The following is a 20,238-nucleotide window of genomic DNA, read 5'->3' on the forward strand; positions in this document are numbered from 1 at the left end:
TATCGCAGCATGTTTCCTTTAAGCGCTCGCTTTCTCTTTGTGTTTGTGTGTTTAATATGTAAACACTCCTATAGATTTGACCGACTGACCCCGATCTACAGAGAATACACACAAAACTCTGAACACGTGTGCATCACTTCACACACACACACACACGACCCCTCCGAAAGGCACTCACTTCAGACAAATGAGGAATTTCTATCAGCAGTGCAGATGCCATCAAACCCATTTTCACCTCAGTGCGAGAAGAAGACTCAAAGCATCTTTTTTGCTCGGAGAAAAAAACTCATTTTGGTTTTTAGGTGGAAAAAATACAGGTTAAAGGAAACAAGTTAGACTCATTTCAACACATTGGTATAGGTCAAAACATGTTCATTGCACAAAAATGTTTTTAGATCTTAACATTCACACTTGCATGTGAAAATGGCTGCAAAAAGATGCACAATTATACAACCATACATCTTTGAAAAGCAAAAGCGGAGCCTCCTGCACAACAAGAATGCGGCAAGTGGTTTCTGGATGGTAAGTCAGCAACAAAACATGTGTCTTTCTCTGCAGCCATTGTACACCACTTACAGCGGTAAAACCAAACGCCCTAAAAGCAAAAAATAAAATCTTACCAGGCATTTTTTTGTCTAGTTTCTATTGTCTTATTTGAAGTTTTGTCACTTCAAATGAGACAAAACTATCCAAAAATTCTTGGTAAGGTTTTGTGTTTTTGCAGTTCTGAAGCTTTGCTGGGGTTGCTAGGTAACGGGTTAGCGCTCTGCTGGGGTTGCTAGGTAACGGCACACTGCTTGCTGATTTATGACATTCTGGAGGTTATTTTTGAAACAGCTTATTTTCCAGACACCAAAAAACATTAACTTCTCACCAAAAACCACCTGGCTGTTTTTTTGTTTTTGTTTAAGCACTCGGGTTGTTTTCTAGAAGCAGCAGAAACCCAAAAGGAAGAACAAAAAAACTTAGAATAAAGTGATATTTGCATGATATGTCCCCTTTAAGGGTCTCCAGATAACACATGATAATCCTCTTTAGAATAACAGAAACATATTTGGGACTTCCAGCTGCTAGAGAACCTCTTGCTGCTTTTTCCCCTCCACATTTCCCATGTAAAAAATGTTATTTTTAATCAAAACAAGAAGGTCTGCAGTCTGTCTCAAGACACTAAGCCGACTAAAACATGGATCCAAATTAAACTTCAAGGCTGCACTGAAACGCTTCCCCTAAAGTTCAGTTAATAGACGTTTGAAGGATTCAGACTCACCCTGTGCTAACGGACCAATAAAGCTCTCACAATAGACGAATTCTCCTTTTGCTCCACTTTGTCCATCTACGGTTTCGTCCCAGTGGTCTTGGTCAGATTCCAGACCGGACCAGAACCACGGCGGGACTGAGTGCTTTACTGCACTGACTGCCTTCAGAGAGTAAATTTGAATATAAAAATAAAAAAGTATCTGATTTACAGCTGATCCGTCAGTAGAATAACTCAGTGTGTGATTTTGCATCTCTGTGAGGCTGTTTTGTTTACAGCTAATAGAAACCCCGGGTGGTGGTCTGCTGGTATGGTAGCCATGGCAACCTGTGTTACCACGGCTACCATATCTCTAAGGGCTTCGTCTCAGTCTGTATCTACCTGCTTGTAAACAACAATTTTTACTTATTCTGTTTATGATATAAGAACCAGTTAGTGGCATTTAGTTTTAGAAGATGAGAACTTACCGCATTAAAGGAGTTAAAATGTTAAATAATGCATTTTTACAGTGAATTTGAAAGATATAGAATAAGATTAAAGCCACTGGAAAAACAAAAAGTAATTGAGTTTTTCTCAATTTTGACTTGTTTCTCAAAAATTTTGACATTAATCTCAGAAAAATCAGAACTGAAAAAAGTGAGATTCTGAGATTAAAGAAGACTAAAATCAGACTATTTGGATTTTTTTTTACTTTTTCTCTTCTTTAATCTCAGAACTCTGAGAAAAGAGTCAAAATATTTTTTCTACATTTTCAGTGGTCCTCATCCTCCTCCGTAGGAAAAGCAGATTACACCAGATGGGAAATCTGTGTGGGCGCAAAAAACAGCAAAACATACTCAACCTTTAGAGCCACACAGCGGCTCCAGCAGGGCTTCAATCCAAACATCACGCACTGCAACAAAGTGAAACGGCTCACGTTTTCACAGAAAAATGTGTTATTTGTACATTAGTCTACATCTGAAGTTTGTCAAATAATTAAAAGAGAGTCAAGGTATAAACGAGTGAAATATGTTTCCACAGCAAGGCAGGTGAACTTGCCTTGGACATAAGGTGAGAAACTCAAGGTGGATCTGGAGAACAGTTGATGCTTTATAAGAAATCAGCTGAGGTGGATTTTGATTTGCAGGTTTGTAGGTGGTACGAAAGAGGATTAGGGCCACTGAAAAACAAAACTAAACTCAACTGACTGCGGCGTTTTTGGCAGATTTCTGACTTCAGATCTTAAAAAGTTAAAGTCAGAATTTTGACAATTCTGCGGTTAAAGTCATAATTGTGAGATTTAAATCATAATTCTGATTTTAAAAAGTCCAAATTCTGATAGGATTAAAGTCATAATTCTGATATTAAAGTAAGAATTGCGTGGAAGAATGTCAAATTCTGAGAACCAAGTCCGAAATCTGAGATTAAATCAAATCTGAGAAAAATTCAGAATTGATATTAAGTCATAATTCAGAGAAAAACTTAAAAATTCTGAGAAAAAAGTCAGAATTTTGAGATTAAAGTTTGGATTCTGAGAAAAAAGTGAAAATTCTGAGAAAAAAAAAGCCAGAATTCTGAGAATAAAGTGTAAAATATGAAGAGACTCCAACAACAAAAAATCTGCAGCATTAAAGCAGAAAAAATTTGGTGGAAGAAAAAACGTATCCAACACTAATAATAATTATTGCAGCGAAACCACAACGTTACGATAGCTGGAGCAGAGGAGCAGGTGGAGATGCGGCCTGGTGGAGAGTAAAACAGCCGCAGCGGCAGGTGTTGGAGAAGCAAAGAGCTGATAAGGTTAAAAACATTTTGTTCTTCTGCCCGAGGCCAACAGGGAAACCGCGCAAGTCCAGACACGACAGAGAAACGTTTGGGGGTTCAAGCATCTGTGTGTCTGTCTGAAACAACCTCTGCACTGTAAAAACTCTAAATCCTACCAAGTGTTTCTGGTCTATTCTTAGTGAACACATCACTTTGAATAAAACAAAACTAACAAGTAACTTTTCATCAAGACACAGCAACTTGTTTTAGGTAAATAATTTATTACAATTGATGAAAAAGTTCCAGTTGCACTAGCAGATTATTTCACTTTTAACACAGGAAAAATGTGTTGTTACAGGTAAAATAAGTAGTTATTTTAATCAATATCAAGGATTTATTGACTTAAAACAAACTCCGATATCTTTTTAAAACGTCACTTATTATTTAGTTTTGTCTTATTTTAAGTGCACTAACACATCCGCACTAGAAAAAGACAAAAAACACAAAGCAAGTATTTTTGTTTAGTTTCAAGTGTAAATTTCTCACTTCACATGAAATAATAAAAAACTGGTTTAAAAGTATCAAGATGTGGGTGCTTTTTAAAGTAAATATGTCCTTAATATTGATGGAAAAGTACTAAATAATCCACAACCAGATTATTTCACTTGTAACGAGACATTTTTTCCATATTATAAGTGAATTAATCTGGCAGGGAAACTAACACCTTTTCATCAATATTGAGAAATGATTGACTTTAAAACAAGCTCCTACGTTTTACTGAAAGTTTATTTGCTACCTTTGTCTTATTTCACATGTACTCCAATATTTTCACTAATAACTGGACAAAAAAAATTACTTGATTTTGTTTTTGCAGTGCGTTCTGCAGTCATGCTCTACTTCGCACAACAATCCATCACCATCTTTTGGTGCAGACAAAACAATTAGAGGATGAATCATAAATGAATACTCATAACTAGAGAGGATTTCAGCAGATAAACAGCAGAGGAGTGACAGACACATCAGCTGGAGTCCCTCAGGTGCCAAAACATTACAAAATGATTCACTGAAAGCAAATGAATTTTATGACCCTGGAACATTATGCCAGTGTTGCACAAACTGGGTTTGTAATGCAATGTGTCACATTGCTCCGAGGTGCAACTCAAACAAAGCCTGCAGTTTCCTCTCCCTATGAGCAATTATTAGTGGAATAATAAATCAGGAGTCTCTCCATGCAGTGTAAAGGACTTAAAAGATTACTTGTTGAGAGATTTAGTGGGAAACGTTCTGTTTGTTTGCTTAGAGAGTCTGAAAAGGCGAAGAAAGGCAAAGATCTCCACAAAAGCATGAAGTTTACAATGAAAAGGTAACGACGGCGGCAGAAGGGATCAGGCTTTAACGAGCACTGATGAAGGAGTCTGTTAGTGGATTAGGCTGAGTTTACTTTACGATGCATCACATGATGCCTAAAAAAAAACACACACTGCACAGACCAACAAAAACTAATCCTGCAGCAGGCTGTAGTCACTAAGTCACTTTGGCTTTTTCTGGATCACAAATTCATTTGTCATAATCAATGCGGCGGATTTTCGGTATAGGGGAATTTTTTCAATGGATATAAGATGCTTTAGTGCAAATATTTAAACTAAAAAAAATCTAAATACATTGTTTTCTTTCTCCTTCCCATGAACTGCCCCTCCCTGGAAGCTGCAGCCTTTCTCAAATATAGTGTCTCACACAAAAGCTCTTAACCCGACACTTCTCTTGTTTACTTTCCTTTGACTTTTTAAACAAATGAACATTTTATTTCCTTGTGTGCAACAGACAAATTATGCTCAACAGCTGTATTTCCATTACAAATGTGTAAAAACGTAGTGAATATCCGGCTAGAATGTAGAAAAAACACAACTTCACAATTGTGATGTTTCCATTAAGTAAGAAAAGTGATAAAAATCACATGTAAATAAGTTTGTTCACACAATAAATCATTAAAAAATACATCACACCATCATCCTCCTGCCACTTCCTGTCATCTTCTTTGTCGTTTCTGTCAGTAGTAACATCCTGTTGTTGATCACATGACTCGTGTGATGCAAAAAAACATTTTCTATCAAAAAATTATATATATACTTTTTAAATTGCCGTGTTTCCATTAAGCAAATTTATATTCATAATTCCAATTTGCAAATTGTAAACGCAGCTATTAGTTAAAACAGAAACAAGAAAAGAAAAAGATGGGGGTGGGTCCTTTGTGCTCCCTCAGCAGCTTCAGACAACAAAGACCTCTTCTTCTTTGTCTTCTTTAACAAAGAGGATTCAAACCAGAGGACAGACCATAATAGATTGCTTCCTCTTTTCTCAGCCCCAGAGATTAAAGACAGGATTAGAAAGCTCTCTTACACATCAGCACACAGTTTCTATTCTCTATTGTCTGCTTGTACGTTAACAGTCTGCTGTTTCATGACTCAGCTTTGCTTCCACTTACCACTTCAGGTACATTTGATATGTTAGTCATTTTGCACAGCTGCTGAGCAACACGTCATGTTTCTCCCCCGCCTGCTCATTAGTCCAGGTCTGGTTTATCGGAAAACGTTTTGCATGACGGCTTTAAAGGTTTTCTTAAAGGTGAACCTCAGCCCTTTGAAGCCTGTGACCTCAGAGTTCAGGGGTCACGGCGTTTTTGCCCCAGCGCCACGTGAGCCCCCGACACCTCCCGCCTTCAGCTTCTCCTGAACACTTTGCTGCATCGCAATCCAGAGAGTACAGAAAAAAACGCACAGGTCACATAAATCCACAGCAGATTGCACAGATGTCTGGACGTGTGAAGCTTATAAATTAGAGATTATAGTCCAGAACCTGAACACTGCTCAGCGCCATTCCTCCACCTGCATCATTAACTCTCTTTTCATAAATTTAATTAGCCTCATCTTTTACTAGATGAAACCAGTCACCCTTCTTAACCCCCAGCTCCAAGACTTTCCATCCCGTGTGCCAATGCATTTTATGCAATGGTTCCCCAAATTACGAAGGAGGATTAGGGTCACTGTAAAAATAAAAAACCTCTGACTTTAAACTTATGAGATTAAAGTCAGAATTCTGATTCTAAAGTCAGAATTCTGAAGAAAACGTCAAACTTCCAAGGAAAAAGTTCAAATTCTGAGAGTAAAACCAGAATTCTGGGGAAAAAAATCTGAATTCTGAGGAGAAAAGTCAGACGTTCAAAGAAAAAAAGCTACAATTCTGAGATTAAAGTCACAGTTATGGTTATAAAGTCAGAATTTTGAGAGTAAAACCAGAATTCTGAGGAAAGGGCTGGATTTCATGTTTTCCAGTGGCCTTAATCCTCTTCCATACCAATCCTCCCGATTAATCCCATTAATTTTAAAGCGGTGAGATTAACCAGACATTCCTGCAGAGATGAGGGGAGACCCACCTCTCCTTTTTCCACTCTTTTCTCCCAATAAGGAATTCAGCCACAACATGATCATGATGGAAAAATGTGAATCTTCTGAAGAGAAGCCACATCTGCAGTGTTGGTTGATTATAAATCTCCCAGAGAAACATGAAATAAAATATAAAAAGTCCCCCAGCTTTTATCATTTAGCTACTTTTTTATCCTCTACTTATCGCACTCTTTAATCTAAACAAGCAAGAAAGAAAAACCAAGAGATGAGAGGAGAGACGCATGAAAAGAGGGGAGGAAACGGGAGATGAAAGACAAAGGGAGGACAGGCTGGCTTACAGAGAGAGAGAGCAAAACACCAAATCCCACCACGTAGTTTTGGGCTACTTTCTAGTGGGCCACTGGAGATGAGAGTAAATATTTCTAGAAAATCTAAAAATTTCTGAGTTTTTCTTGCAAATTTATGACTTTTTGAGTTAAAAGAATTTTCCGTTTTTTCAAGAAAATTTCTGATGTTATTATAAAACTTTCTGAATTTTTTTGATGGTATTGAATTCAGGTTATAGATGCATATAAATGTTTGCAATAAATTTTAAACTAATCTAATCGTAAACAGAAATTAATAATTTTTTTCCCCCTTCCTGTTAGGAGCTGGCGATAGCTGGATAAAAAATGCCCAAACCAGTCACTCTGCCTGTTTTCACCCACAGCAGGCCTTTGTCTCGCTTAATTTACCCCTTATTCATTTAGAGCCGTCTCCATCCATTCTGCTGTCCATCTCCGCATCATTTTATTCCCTCCCCCATCGTCTGTCTTTCTTTCAACCCCCTCATCTTTCTGCAGCTACATGGTGGGGCGCAGCTCAGCCTTTATTCGCTTCTGTCTGACAAGCGGCCAAATCCTTCCAACTGTCTGACAGGACAAAGGCGGCAGCAAAATCACAAACAAAAATGTCACAGATCGAGAAAAACTGTCCTTCTTCTCTTTGGGTGACATCCAACACAAACGACTAACATCTCAAACCATGAATACATCCTCAAAGTGAGACATGAAATTCAGATCCGGAAACATATTTTTATACTAAATGATCTTATTGAGAAGTTTTTCTGCCTCGGGTTCTGAAACTGGGTCAAATTAACCAAGTACTGCCTCACATTTTGTGTTTCAATGTTTGACATTTTTCTTTCTCCACGTGTCGACATACAAGTTTCATAACATATATAAATATCACCTCTATCTACACTTTCAGAACAAATATTTACTGATTTTAAAGTAGATAGATAAACTACAGGTGAACCAATAAATCGACCCAGAGTTCCTTCATTTGGGAAATCAGAATCTGTCAACATTCCGCTAATGGCGAAAAAACACAACTTCGCAATCGCAGTGTTTCCATTGAACAAGAGATGCAATCAAAATCAGACGTGAATAAGTTTCTTCATGCAATAAGTCACTAAAAACATGCTGGCATCATTCTCCAACTACTTCCTGTCATCTTCTTTGTCATTTCCTTCAGTAGTAACATCCAGTTGTTAATCAACTCAAGTTATGTGAAATAAGCGTTTTCATTGCAGTTTTGCAAAATAAACCAATTTCAATACAGTCAAAAAAGAATCACCTTTTCTGAGTGGCAAAACCATCAGATTATCTGAAACTGATTTGTTTCCATTAAGTAAATTTATTTTTGAAATTGTGCTATTATAATGTCAATTGAATCGCAGCTGTTGTTGCTACACTTGGCAACTTTTCAGACAAAAACAAAATGGGAATCGGCCAGAATCAGACAATTCTGAAAACAAATCGGCCAGAAAATGTGATCGGTGCGCCGCTAATATAAACACTGAAAATCCAACATGCACGAGAGATGTCACTATTTTTACAATCCACAAATCCAAATTTGGAATAATTAATATCAAGTGGATCCTGTGAGATGGATTAATAATAATAAACCGAGAAAGAAAATGGAAGATCATCAGCAAACAGCATGAGTTTGTTTTAAAACTCCACTTTTAATTGTTGCTCAACCAGATTTAACAGCAAACTTTAAGTTAAAAAATCATAGAACATATATAAGTAAAAGAATAAAACTAAAAAGTAGAGGACATTCAAATATGCACTGCAAAATCACAAAATTTTAGCAGGTATTTTTTTTCATCTAGTTTCTAATGCAAAAATCTCAGTACACTTGAAATAACTAACTTAGAAATAACTTTTTACCAAACTATAGCAGCTTGTTTAAAGTAAATACTTCCTTTAATATTAATTAAAAAGTCCTAGTTACACTGGTAGATTATTTCACCTGCAGCATGGAAAAAATTTATCTTTGAACTAGTCATTTTTAAGCTCCTAGATCTGCTGAAAAGTCACTTGTAAGTTCGTTTTGTCTTATTCCTAGTATCCTGAGATATTTGCAGTAGAAACTAGACTAAAAAACTTTTGTGTTTGTTCAGAGCGAGAGGAGAAACGTGAAGTCCACCCACCTGTCGGCGTCTCCCTGTCCTGACGACGCGTTCCGATGGAGCGTCTCTCGAACTGCAGCCATGCTGTCAGGCAGTCGGTTCAGGCGGCGAGTGTAGAGACCCAAACCTCCATCGGTCATGTAGCTGCAAAAAAAAGAAACATTTTAGGCACCAGCACGCAGAAAATGTGCAGTACAACACTTTCAAATCCAACACACTGTGTCCGGTCTTTCTGATAAATTATCTTTATTTAGTTCAGGAGGCGGCGCTCAGAGTGGTTTTCTGGTTGGAGCAAAGCGTCCATCAACCAGAAAAACCCCCAAAAACACTGAAAACAGCTAATTAAATGGCACAGATTTCCCTTATGTGGCGAACAGAAGTGGTGTTTAAAAAGAAGAGGCACAAACATTGTACTCAAAAACTTTACTCAAGTAAGAGTAAAAACGTATTTGGTAAAAGTAACTATAGTACAGAGTATCTGATCAAATCAGTCAATCATTTAATATTTAAAAATTATATCATCAGACAGGACATAATATAAAGGTAAGTGGAATATTTGGTATTTTATGGACAAAAATGACAATAATTCGTATTAGTAACAAAAAACAACAACAGAATCATTAAAAACATGTTTCCAAATCAGTTTCTTTCAATATAAATTTATAAAACTTTACCAGAAACTGCAGGTGTATGTTTGTGTCTGGTGAATTTCTGGTTAAAACATGTTTCTTTTTCATTCAGTGGGTAGAAAATCCAGAAATTTTACTCAAGTAAGACTAGAAATACTTCATGATAAAGTTACTAAAGTGTAAAGTAAAAATAGTCCAAAAAGCACATCTTAAATGTAATTAGTTACTAGCCAACTCTGTTGAAAAGAAGAGGCAGCACAATAGACAAAAGATGAGTCTGTTCTTTATTTCACCAGAACATAAATTCATTACAAAAACCAGTTCCTGCCTGTCAAATGCTGATGAATGGAAGAACTAAAGATAGGATCTGATATAAACATACTGACTACTTATCTACAAAAAGGAGGCAAAGCAGTGATTAAGTTCATTTCGTAACAGAAAAAACTTGATTTATATGTTGGGAGACTGAAAAGTGGTTCCAAGATGCTGAAACTTTCCCAACGGATAATAAAAAACTGAAACTAAATATGAACCAAAGATCACTGGTGGATATAAAAACTGGCTGATTTAGTTCAGGCCAACAGATGGTGGATGCTGAAAATGTAGCGCATTATTAATATAAACTCAGATTAAAATGAAAATATAAACGGGTAACCAGGAACTTCTAACAGAAAGAGAACTGATTTAGACTATCTCATGATATACAAACATCATTGGGGTTTCACCAACTAGAATTTATCAATTACAAATTAGAAAAAAGACAGCCAAACATATTTATAAGAGTGATTTGTTTGTGCTTGTTTCAAGTCATTAATTCCCTAATTATTATTATTTCCAGTGCTATAACTGAAATAATCTGCCAAGGAAATTAGCAAATTTGTGTTTTATCCGTGCATCTTTGTTTTACTCGTGAACCACTTTGTGATTTTTATCGATGAAAGGTGCTATACAAATAAAAAGTACTTATTTCATAGTAAGAAACCTGCAAAAAGTACAAATAATCCATTACAGGATATCATAAGTAAATAATCTGCCTTTTGTAGTCATAATAAACACAAAGTTTTGATCATAAGAGACTAAAATAATGTATGCAACTTTGTTTTAAATTAAAAAACAAGTGCGGTTAAAGCAGGACTTTGTCCAGACACAGGATCCAGTCCACAGGGGGTCGACATCAATCATCACACTGCAAAGTCACCTTGGAGATGACCGGCCAGAGACAAACACAAGCTCAAACATTTCTCTGTCACACTAATATCTAACCCCGCTCCTATCCACCTGTCTCAGTAGAAACCTGTCCAAACAAGACATTTTATTGTTTACAGGCGATCTGTTATGTAAAAAAAATCACATTCTCCATGTATTTGTACTTCCATTTGGGTTTCTATTGCTTCTAAAAACAAACCAAGCTCTTAATAAAACACACACAGCCATTTCTTGGCAATAAGTTCATCTTTTGGTGTCTTTTTGGTGTATGGAAAATCAGCAGTTTCAAAAACCTCCAGAATGTTGAGTCAGTTGCTAGTAACGCAAGCTGAGCTCCAGCTTGTGGTCAGTTGGTTTTACAGCTGTATGTGCTGTACAATGGCTGCTGGAAAAGACAAGCTTTTTGTTGTTGACTTACCATTCATTATTGTTGGTTGTTCAGGAGGCTCTACCAGTGCTTTTCAAAATGGATGATTGGTTGTATAATTGCACATCTTTTTGCAGATATTGTCACGTGTGAGTGTAAATGTTGAGTTGGGGAGCGTGGCCAGCAGCAGATTATTTGGGTTTAAAGCATCAGAATTTCCTAAAACCAACTAAAATCTCAATGTCTTAGAATAATTTTGTGCAAACAATGTAATTAACATTTTTTTGTCATCCATAAACCTATCTTATCCTCTCTAGTTAAAATAATAGCTCACCTTTAAATCCACCACTTTACCAGCTCACCTTTATGAAACTCCTCCAGTTTCATACAAACAAAATCATGTTACAAACCTACCTGTCTGCCTCAAACATGTCAGCCAAAAGCAAAATCAAACACGTCCAGGTGCTTCTATCCGAATAAAATCTCGAACGAAATGAGTCCGTTTAACCGTCAGGTCTGCGGCAAACACAGATAAACAACACCAGCAGGTGAAGGCGAGTTTCATCACGGTGAAATGAAGCCGGCCAACTTGTGTGTGAGCTCAGCGTTGATATGAGGCGGCTCTCCTCCGCTCCACATGCTGATTTTCCTCCCCTGATAGGAGGTTGGGTCTGGCAGAGGAAAAGGGAGGGAGGAGGAGGATGGGTCAGACAGTTTAGACCCGAAGCTTTAGAGAGTGAAGCGCTGGGTCTCTGTTCGTCTCTGAGGGACAGAGAACCAAAAACTGAGGGGCTGTGGGCTGAAGAAAACCACTGCACTGCAAAAAAAATTTTTGATCCAATTCAAGTGAAATCTCTTAGTACGCTGGATTAAAGATTAAAATGAATTACAAGTAACTTTCAGAAAGATATATGAGCTTGTTTAGAGTCAATAATTACTTGTTCAACTGGCAAAATATAAAACATGGGAAATGTCTTGTTATAAGATTAATCTGTCTTTAATCAATATAAGATCCTATATCTCACTGAAAAGTTACTTGCAATTTAGTTTTATCTTATTTCAAGTGTTCTAAGATATTTGCTCAAGAAACTAGACTAAAATACTCGGTAAGATTTTATGGTTTGATGTGTGAGCAATCAGTACAGTTTACAAACAAAATATTCTGGGTTTAAAAAAATAACTAAGTAACTTTTCAGGAATATATCAGAGCTTATTTCAAACAATATTGATAAAAAATTCCTAATTCCACTGAAAGCTTATTTCAATTATAACAAGACATTTTCTTATATTACAAATAAAATTATTTGCCAGCAGAACTTGCATTTCTAAATCAATATTAAGACATTTTTGACTCTAAACGAGCCCCTACACCTTCCTGAAAATTTACTTGTATGTTAGTTTTGTCTTATTTCTTATATACTAAGATATTTTCACTAGACACTAGAGCAAACATACCTGGTAAGATTTTGTGTTTTTACAGTGCAGCTTTAAAAACGTCTCCTGAATTTGGCGAAATCTCTGGGAAAAGTTTATTTCAACGGTTGCCGTTTCATTTTACCTGTGTCACATTTCCTCTGAATAACCCAGTGACCTCCTTGTACAGTATAATCCCAGTTAATCTTTTAATGAATGGCTCTCCAGTGTTGGAAAGAGCAGCAATTCATTTCACCACGGGGTTGATTTTCAAGGTGGGCTGAACTCCCTGCAGATTTTACAACAGCTGGGAGTTTCCTGCCCTGTTTTAAATAAAAAGTTCTGCCATGATGGCAGGAGTGCAAAAACATAAAATCTTAGCAAGTATTTTTGTCTAGTACAAATGTTTTAGTACACTTTAAATAACTTTTCATTAAGATATAGGAGTTTGTTTTAAGTAAATAATTATTTAATATTGATTAAAAATACTGGTCCCATTGGCAGATGTTTCCCATTTTAGTCAATTACAGTCTCTTTTCAAGTATCCTAAGATATTTGTGCTTAAAACTAGACATAGTGCTTGGTAAGGTTTTGTATTTTGCAATGTTTTTTGTGCGTTTATGTGCCACACACTGGAAAAACATAATCTTACCAAGTGTTTTAGGTCTAGTTTGTAGCATATTTGAAATAAGACAAAAAAAACTTATAAGTTTTTAGTACGATATAAGATCTTGTTTTAAATCAATAACACTGATGAAAAAGTTCTGGTTTCACTGGCAGATTATTTCACTTAAAACATGGGAAAAATGTCGCATGTAAAATAATCTGGAACATTTTGATCAAAATTAAAGGATTATTGACTTAAGCTATAATATCTTGCTAAATATTTGTAAGTTTCTTATTTCAAGTGTATTAAGCACAAGAAACTAGAAGAAACACTTGGTGGTATTTTGTGTTTTTGCAGTGCAGTCAAGCAACCAGCTCCTCCTCTGTGGGTAAACGTCCCAGCTCCGGTGTGGAAGAACCAGTTATGTCTGCGCTGGATGCCGACGCGCTCGCGATCGAGGGAACCGCAAAATGTCCCGAGGACGAAGAGGAAAGTGGGAGGTCATCATCAGTCTGAGTCTGTTTTAAATGGTTAACCCACAGGGTGACTCCACCCACACACACACGCTCACACGTGCACACACGCACGCACGCACACACACACACACACACACACACACACAACAACCAAGAGCCTCATATAGTCTCTGTTTAAATAAAAGCTGATTTCCCAGTCATCCATCACTTCTTCCTAAAGCTTCATAAAAATGCCATGGCTCTCACCTACAGACATCAACTAGCATGGATGAAACGTCAACAGAAAGTCATTTGTCAAACAGTCCAGACATCAACAAGAGCCGGATCATAACAACAGAGGATTTGTGGATTTTCTTTGCTTTATGATGGTGTCAAGTGTAAGAAAAATGAGAAATGGTTTCAAAACAGAAGAAAAATTAGAAACACGACTTCAAAGGGACTTGAAAGTAGAAAAATGGAAATTTTGCAAACATCTAAGGATCATCTAATCACTTCATTGGAAAAACACAAAATCTGTAGTATATACGGTTTAGTTTCCATTGCAAATATTTGGTACACTCGAAAAAAGGCAAAACTAACTTACAAGTAACTTTCCAGGACATAAGAGTCAATAATCCCTTAAATCTGATTAAAAAGTTCCACTGGCAGATTATTTCACTTATAACATGGAAAAAAATGTTTCGGTAAAACCAAAATTATAAGGTTTTGTGTTTTTGCAGTGCAGACAGTAATCTTGTATTTCTGCTTCAGTTTTTTGTGTTTTCACTGCAAAAACACTAAATCTTTCCAAGTTAGGTCGGGTTTGTAGTCAAAATATCTTGATATACCAGAAATAAGAAAAATGCTTGTTTCAAGTAAATAATTTCTTAATATTGATAAAAAGTAATAATTCCACTGGTAGGTTTTTTCACTACAGTCAGACATTTTTCCCTTGATTTAAGTGAAATGATCTGCCTGTGGAAGTAGCACTTTTTAATCAATATTAAGGAATTATTATAAAAACAATTTATCTTCCTGAAAAGTTACTTGTAAGTTAGTTTTGTTTAATTTACTAAGATATTGGCTCTACAAACTAAACCAAAAATACTTGGTCACATTTTGCATTTTTGCAGTAAAGAATAGAGCATGAAAACATCCTCCAACAATCCAGGAATTATTTTGTGATAAATAATATTTAGTTTGGAGCAAAAATTGTGTTGTGAACCAACACAGATCAAAACATTGAAATGTTCGCTCTAACATCTCAAAATTAATCAATAAACTTTAATAAAAACAACAGAGGCAACCTCAAAGTCCTAATTAAAGAGGGACTGATCACAATCAGTAACAATTTGGCTCAAAAGATTGTATCTAATCAGTCAGTTTAAGTCTTAAAAAAGAAAGTTTACTGTAAATATTGATGCATCAATATTCACCAGGAAATGTGAATCAGATATAAAACTGAAACATTAGCTTCCTAACACTAAGCTTGGATTCTGGGTTTAAGAAACGTGCCTCTGCTTTGGGCTCCTCTTGGAAATCAGTTCAAACTCATGCAGATGTTTTCCAAACTTTATCTGAATCTTTCAGTCTGAGGCCAACTTGGCGCCTTTTACAGCTTCATCTGATAACAATGATGACAGCAGAGCTTTGGATCAGTGTAACAGCCAAAATATGCAAAGAGCATGTTATAACATAGACAGTGGCTTTGTGAACAAAACATAAACAGTGGATCTGAAGATCAGCATTAATGCATCTGATGATACATGCGGCATGTTGGCTTTGAATTGTTGCAGATAAATGTTGTTATAAAAGCTACACAAAATCTGGCAAAGTACTTTTGGTCTATTTTTTTAGTGCAAAATATCTTATGACACTTAAAATAAAATAAAAAACTAACTTACATTAACTTTTTAACTAAATACCTGTTTTAATCAATATGTCCTTAATATGTATTTTTAAAAGTATTAATTCCACTGGCAGATTACTTCACAAAATGTTTTATTTTTCTGTATGGGTAGTTCAGTCATTAAGGAACACTACTGCCCTCTTCTGGTTTGTTATAAAACTGTATAAGAACCATTAAAAGTTCAACATTTGAACTTGTATAATAAATATATATTAAATTATCCATCATAACCTTTAAAAGTGACCTGTTACAATTCCCTGAAAATGTTAGGACAGGTTTATGGTCTACTCAAAACATTTTCATTTGCATAAAACTATTCTTAGATGATGACATTTCAGTCTGATCAGTTCTGCCTTTTCTCAGCTCCTTTCAGATTTAGCTGTCACTATAAATCCATGTGAAAATGGACCCAAACAGAGCAGTTATACAACCTTTGAAAAGCAGAAGTGGAGCCTGCTGTACAACCAATAAGAATGCAGCAAGTGGTTTCTGGTTCTTGTCTTCTCCAGCAGCCATTATACAGTGGTAAAACTAGCTGACCAAACATGTTGGAGCTCAGTTTGTGTTGCTAGGTAACGGGCTGGGCTTTCAGGGTTGCTAGGTAACGGACAGTTCCTGCTGATTTGTAACATTACATTCTGTTTTGTTATTTGAAGGCTGTTTTTAAAAGTAGTAGAAACCCAAATGGAAGTACAAAAACACTAAAAGTAAAAAGTAAAGTAAAACAATCTGCTGCATCCACCCACTTACCCACTGGTGACATCATCAGTGCGCACGACGTTCTTGCTCAGCACGTCTCCGTCGCTCATGTAGCCGGTGACCTCCATGGCGGGGCCGTCCAGCTCCATTTCGTCTCCGGCTCTGTCCCCCAGCTCCACGCTGCACAGAGCGCCGCCCCTGCCGGCCAGCTGCCTCCGCAGGTGCCCCGGGTACAGGTAGCGCCCACCTCGCCCGCCGTAGCCGTTCCCAACAGAAGGGGCGTCACCCGCCTGCAGACGAGGGCTGGACTGCCCCAGTCGCCATGGTGACAGCGACGAGCGGGCGGAGGTAAGGCTGAGGATGCTTCGACCGCTCCCGCCGCCGCTGCTGTTGTTGCCGGATGATCCGCCGCCACCACTGCTGATGTCTGTCGTAACGCTGCCGTCAAAGGTGGTTTCCAGAGTACTAAGAAAAAAAAAATTTAATTTAAACAACAAACAAACTCCTCTAGATCATTTTATTAGCAGAACCGCAATGAAAAATAGGGGTTAGGCTGAAACTAGGAATGAATAAAATGACTGAAAAAAGTGTCAGATATCGGTATCGGTATGGGAAGTGAAAATAGTGAATCGGTGCATCCGGAGTATAATCACCAAAATTTTTGTCTTAAAAACTCATGAAAATAACAAGAAGTTTTTTGAAAAATATCATTAAAGTGAAATTTAGTTGATACTTTCTCATCTTAACATAGAAGTAAGTGCAGTCAGTTGTGGTTTAGCAATTAATCATAATTAAATAAGTATTTTTTATTATTGTTTTACCTGTGAGTGACCTGAGTTCCCCGCAGACTGGACATGGTCTCTTCTAAATTTTGCCGAAGGTCTGCAATGTTTTTGACGGTGCGCAGCCGTCTGGTCTCTGGGTCTTCACCTGAACAAAACATTGTTTTAAAGAAGTGAGATTTGAAATGTAAACTGTGGACGGAAGCAGACCGTTCCTACCTGAAAGGTCTTCGATGGAGGTCTGGCTGGTCTTTGTGCAGGAAACGTCTCCACCTCTTCCCACTGAGCCGCTCTCAGAGTTCACCGTTCCCTCGCCATCTGTTTGTGTTCTGCCGGAAAACAAATTGTGTGAGTGATTAAAGTGAGGAAATCATTGATTGTGAATTATGGCGCACTTAGGGGGAACCTAATATTCAGAAAATTGTCACGAAGAAGGGATAAACCTGATTAGACCTTAAATCTGCTGTGTTTCAAGTCTTGTGACTGCGGTGAGAAGCGAATGGCTGCTAAGCCTCAGACTTCAGTAACGTTTTGTCTTTGAAGGATAAATCAATAGAGCGCTGCGGCTGGACAGCGTGACGTTTGAATGCCTCGCTCATACGCTGCCTTTGCTCTTTGGCCGACTCCAGACTTTGTCCTTGTTGACTAACGAACCCTCAGCTGAGCAGTTAGAGTCACTGAGGAGAAATAACACTTGAATTTTAACTACTAATTATCCACAAAAAATGTTTTAGCAACAAAATAACACATTCGCTTGGTTTATTTTCAGTAAAACTTTTCTCCATCTTTGTGAGATTATGGTTTATGGAAGCCAAAGTTGACATAATGCAAAGAGTAATTATACATTTGACAAGCAAACAAAAGAAAATGAGCTTTCTGTGTTACACAATGTTTTCTAATTGTGTTCAAACTGTAATTCTGTCATGCTACAAAAAAATAATCAATATGTTTTACTGGATTTCAATGTCTTTCAATGAGATTCCAAAAAGTCTGAGAATAAAGTCAGGATTATAAAACTCTGAATTCTGAGAAAAAGAGACAAAATTTTGAGAAATAAGAAGAATTTTCATAACCCAGAATTCCAAGATTAAAAATCTGAATTATGAGCTCAAAAGTCTGAATTCTGAGATTAAAACCATAATTCTAAGATTAAAAGTCAAAATTCTGAGATTAAAGTCAGAACTCTTACAACAATCCTTACAGCTGCTCCTCCAAAACCAAACCTTTCTGGTGTTTGCTAATATTCAAGCTAGCAGGGTAATCCGGCCTCCTACCTGTACATGAAAGGTGCGACAGTAGCCGTGTTGGGGTGGCTGTGCAGTTGCTGCGTCTGAGGTAGCTGCACGCTGACAGTGTTGCTGGCCGTGCTCTGCGTAGTGCCTAAACCCGCCACCGGGGTGGCGCCGGGCTTCCCTTCAGTGGAGGCCAAGCTGGAGGTAGAGCTGGAGTGCCTGCTGTCCCTGTCTCTGTCCAGAGGGCCGCGGTGCATGGCGAGCCCGCCTCCGCCCAGCCGCATGCTCCGAGGCCTCTCCGCCGCCTCCTTTGCTGAAGAAGCTTTGCCCCCAGCTCCCGGGGCTTTGCCTCCTGGCTTTGGTATTCCGCTTTGTGCTGGGGTGGAACTCTCCTTTTTGGATACTTTTCCCCCCTTGGGAATGAAACTAGCAATTTTGGACGTCTTTTTGTTGGACGCCTCCACATCCGGAGGAGCGGGCTCCGCTTCCTCCTTAAGCTCCTCCCCCCTCAGCTCCGCCCTGTCAGGGCCGCGTTTGCCCACCTCCTTCCCTTTCTCTTTCTCCTTCCCTTTCTCCTTGTCCGGGCCTTTCACTGAACCCTTCTTGGCAGTCAAAGCTCTGCTGAAAGTGCGTTGGGCAATGCCCTTCAGAGCAATTTTGGGGCTGCTGGCGGTTGTCGAAGCCGTCGTCCCATTCATCCCTGGTCGAAGGTTACCATCTTCTTCCTCCAAAGGGTCAGTGTTGGAGCCGGTTTCCAATCTCTCTACAGGCGTCCGGACTGAGGCGGCGCCATCCGGTTGGGGTACTGCCGCTTTAGATCCTGATTTGCTGTTGAATAGCTTAAGTTTCTCAAGCATCGACTTCTGGGTGGCGGCTTTGGGAGGAGCTTCAACCTTGGTCGATGCGTCCTTCTCTGGCTTGTTGGACTGCATTGCGGATGCTGGGCTGCTAGTGGACGATGGCGGTTGGGCGTTGGTGTGCTTGGCGCTTGTTGACTTGCTCCTCCAGGGTTTGCTGCTGCTGTTGGGTTGGGGAATGGCGGTAGACAGGGAGGCAGAGGATGTAGGAACCAGGTGGGACGTAGCAGATAGGGCGCTGGTGGAGGAGCCGACGGTCACTGCAGACGACGGAGCATGCTCAGTCATCACAGACAGCTGTGAGGTCATGCCCTCCAAGGAATCTGCACCAAAGGACAGACATTTTACCAAACAATGAAGTCAAGTTTATTTGTGTAGCACATTTTCAGCAACAAGGCAGTTCAAAGTGCTATCATACAGTCATCAAATATCGAACAATGAATAAACATTACATTTAGTCAAAAATCAGAATCATCAAGCAAACGCTCATCTAATCAAAGGCAACTCTTTTATTCTAGATTTAAAGGTACTCCATGTTTCAGCAGTTTTGCAGTTTTCCAGAAGTTTGCTCAGATTTGTGGTGCATAAAAGTTGAATGCTGCTTCTCCATGTTCTGGGGATGCAGACCCGAACCCGAACCAGAACCAGAACCAGAACCAGAAGACCTGAGAGGCCTGGAAGGTTGATCCAACAACAGCAGATCTTTAAAACCACAGTAATATATTTTTTATTACATATTTTTTTCATTGTCACCATGCTGTGACAGTTAATTTGTGGAAAAAATCGAGCTCTTCTGCCTCCTTCTTCCAGAAACAACCAATCAGAGCCCAGAGGCGGGTCTTAGCGCTGTCAATCACTATGTAGCTAGCATAGCATGTTGTGAATGCTGAGGCTCGTTAGCATAGCCATTAATGATGGCAGATAAACGGTTTTCCTGTAACACATTTAACAGTGTGTATATGAAGTTGATTGACAGCACTAAGACCCGCCCCCTGTCTTTGATTGGTTGTTTTCACAGTTCATCTGTCTAATGTTATATTATCACAACATAAAGATTTAAAAAAACATAATTTGCTAAGACAAATGTCATATTATTGCCTGTTTCATTAAAGTATTAGTTGTTTAATTTATTATTGTGCAGATAAAAGAGAAAGTAATCACAATAACATTATGTTTCCACTTTTAATTGGAGAAAAAAGCTAATTTTGGCTCCTGAGGACCTTCA

The 20,238-nt window shown here is 38.1% G+C and overlaps 1 protein-coding gene across 1 annotated transcript in view; it reads right to left on the bottom strand.

Annotated features, from left to right (window-relative positions):
* Positions 1 to 19,342, bottom strand: part of nav2a (neuron navigator 2a) — a 64,309-nt gene extending 44,967 nt beyond the window's left edge. The window contains exons 1-5 of the mRNA XM_088004461.1: positions 18,199 to 19,342; positions 17,144 to 17,253; positions 16,964 to 17,072; positions 16,194 to 16,607; positions 8,879 to 9,001 (exon numbers count right to left, since the gene is read on the bottom strand). Coding sequence (XP_087860587.1) covers positions 8,879 to 9,001; positions 16,194 to 16,607; positions 16,964 to 17,072; positions 17,144 to 17,253; positions 18,199 to 19,322 — 1,880 coding nt within the window. The 5' untranslated portion in view covers positions 19,323 to 19,342. The remainder of the gene's footprint in view (positions 1 to 8,878; positions 9,002 to 16,193; positions 16,608 to 16,963; positions 17,073 to 17,143; positions 17,254 to 18,198) is intronic.
* Between the last annotated feature and the right edge of the window lie 896 nt (positions 19,343 to 20,238).

The sequence above is a fragment of the Poecilia mexicana genome, unplaced genomic scaffold, assembly GCF_051168715.1.
Source record: "Poecilia mexicana isolate PSO_F unplaced genomic scaffold, ASM5116871v1 scaffold_3, whole genome shotgun sequence".
Lineage (NCBI taxonomy): Eukaryota > Metazoa > Chordata > Actinopteri > Cyprinodontiformes > Poeciliidae > Poecilia > Poecilia mexicana.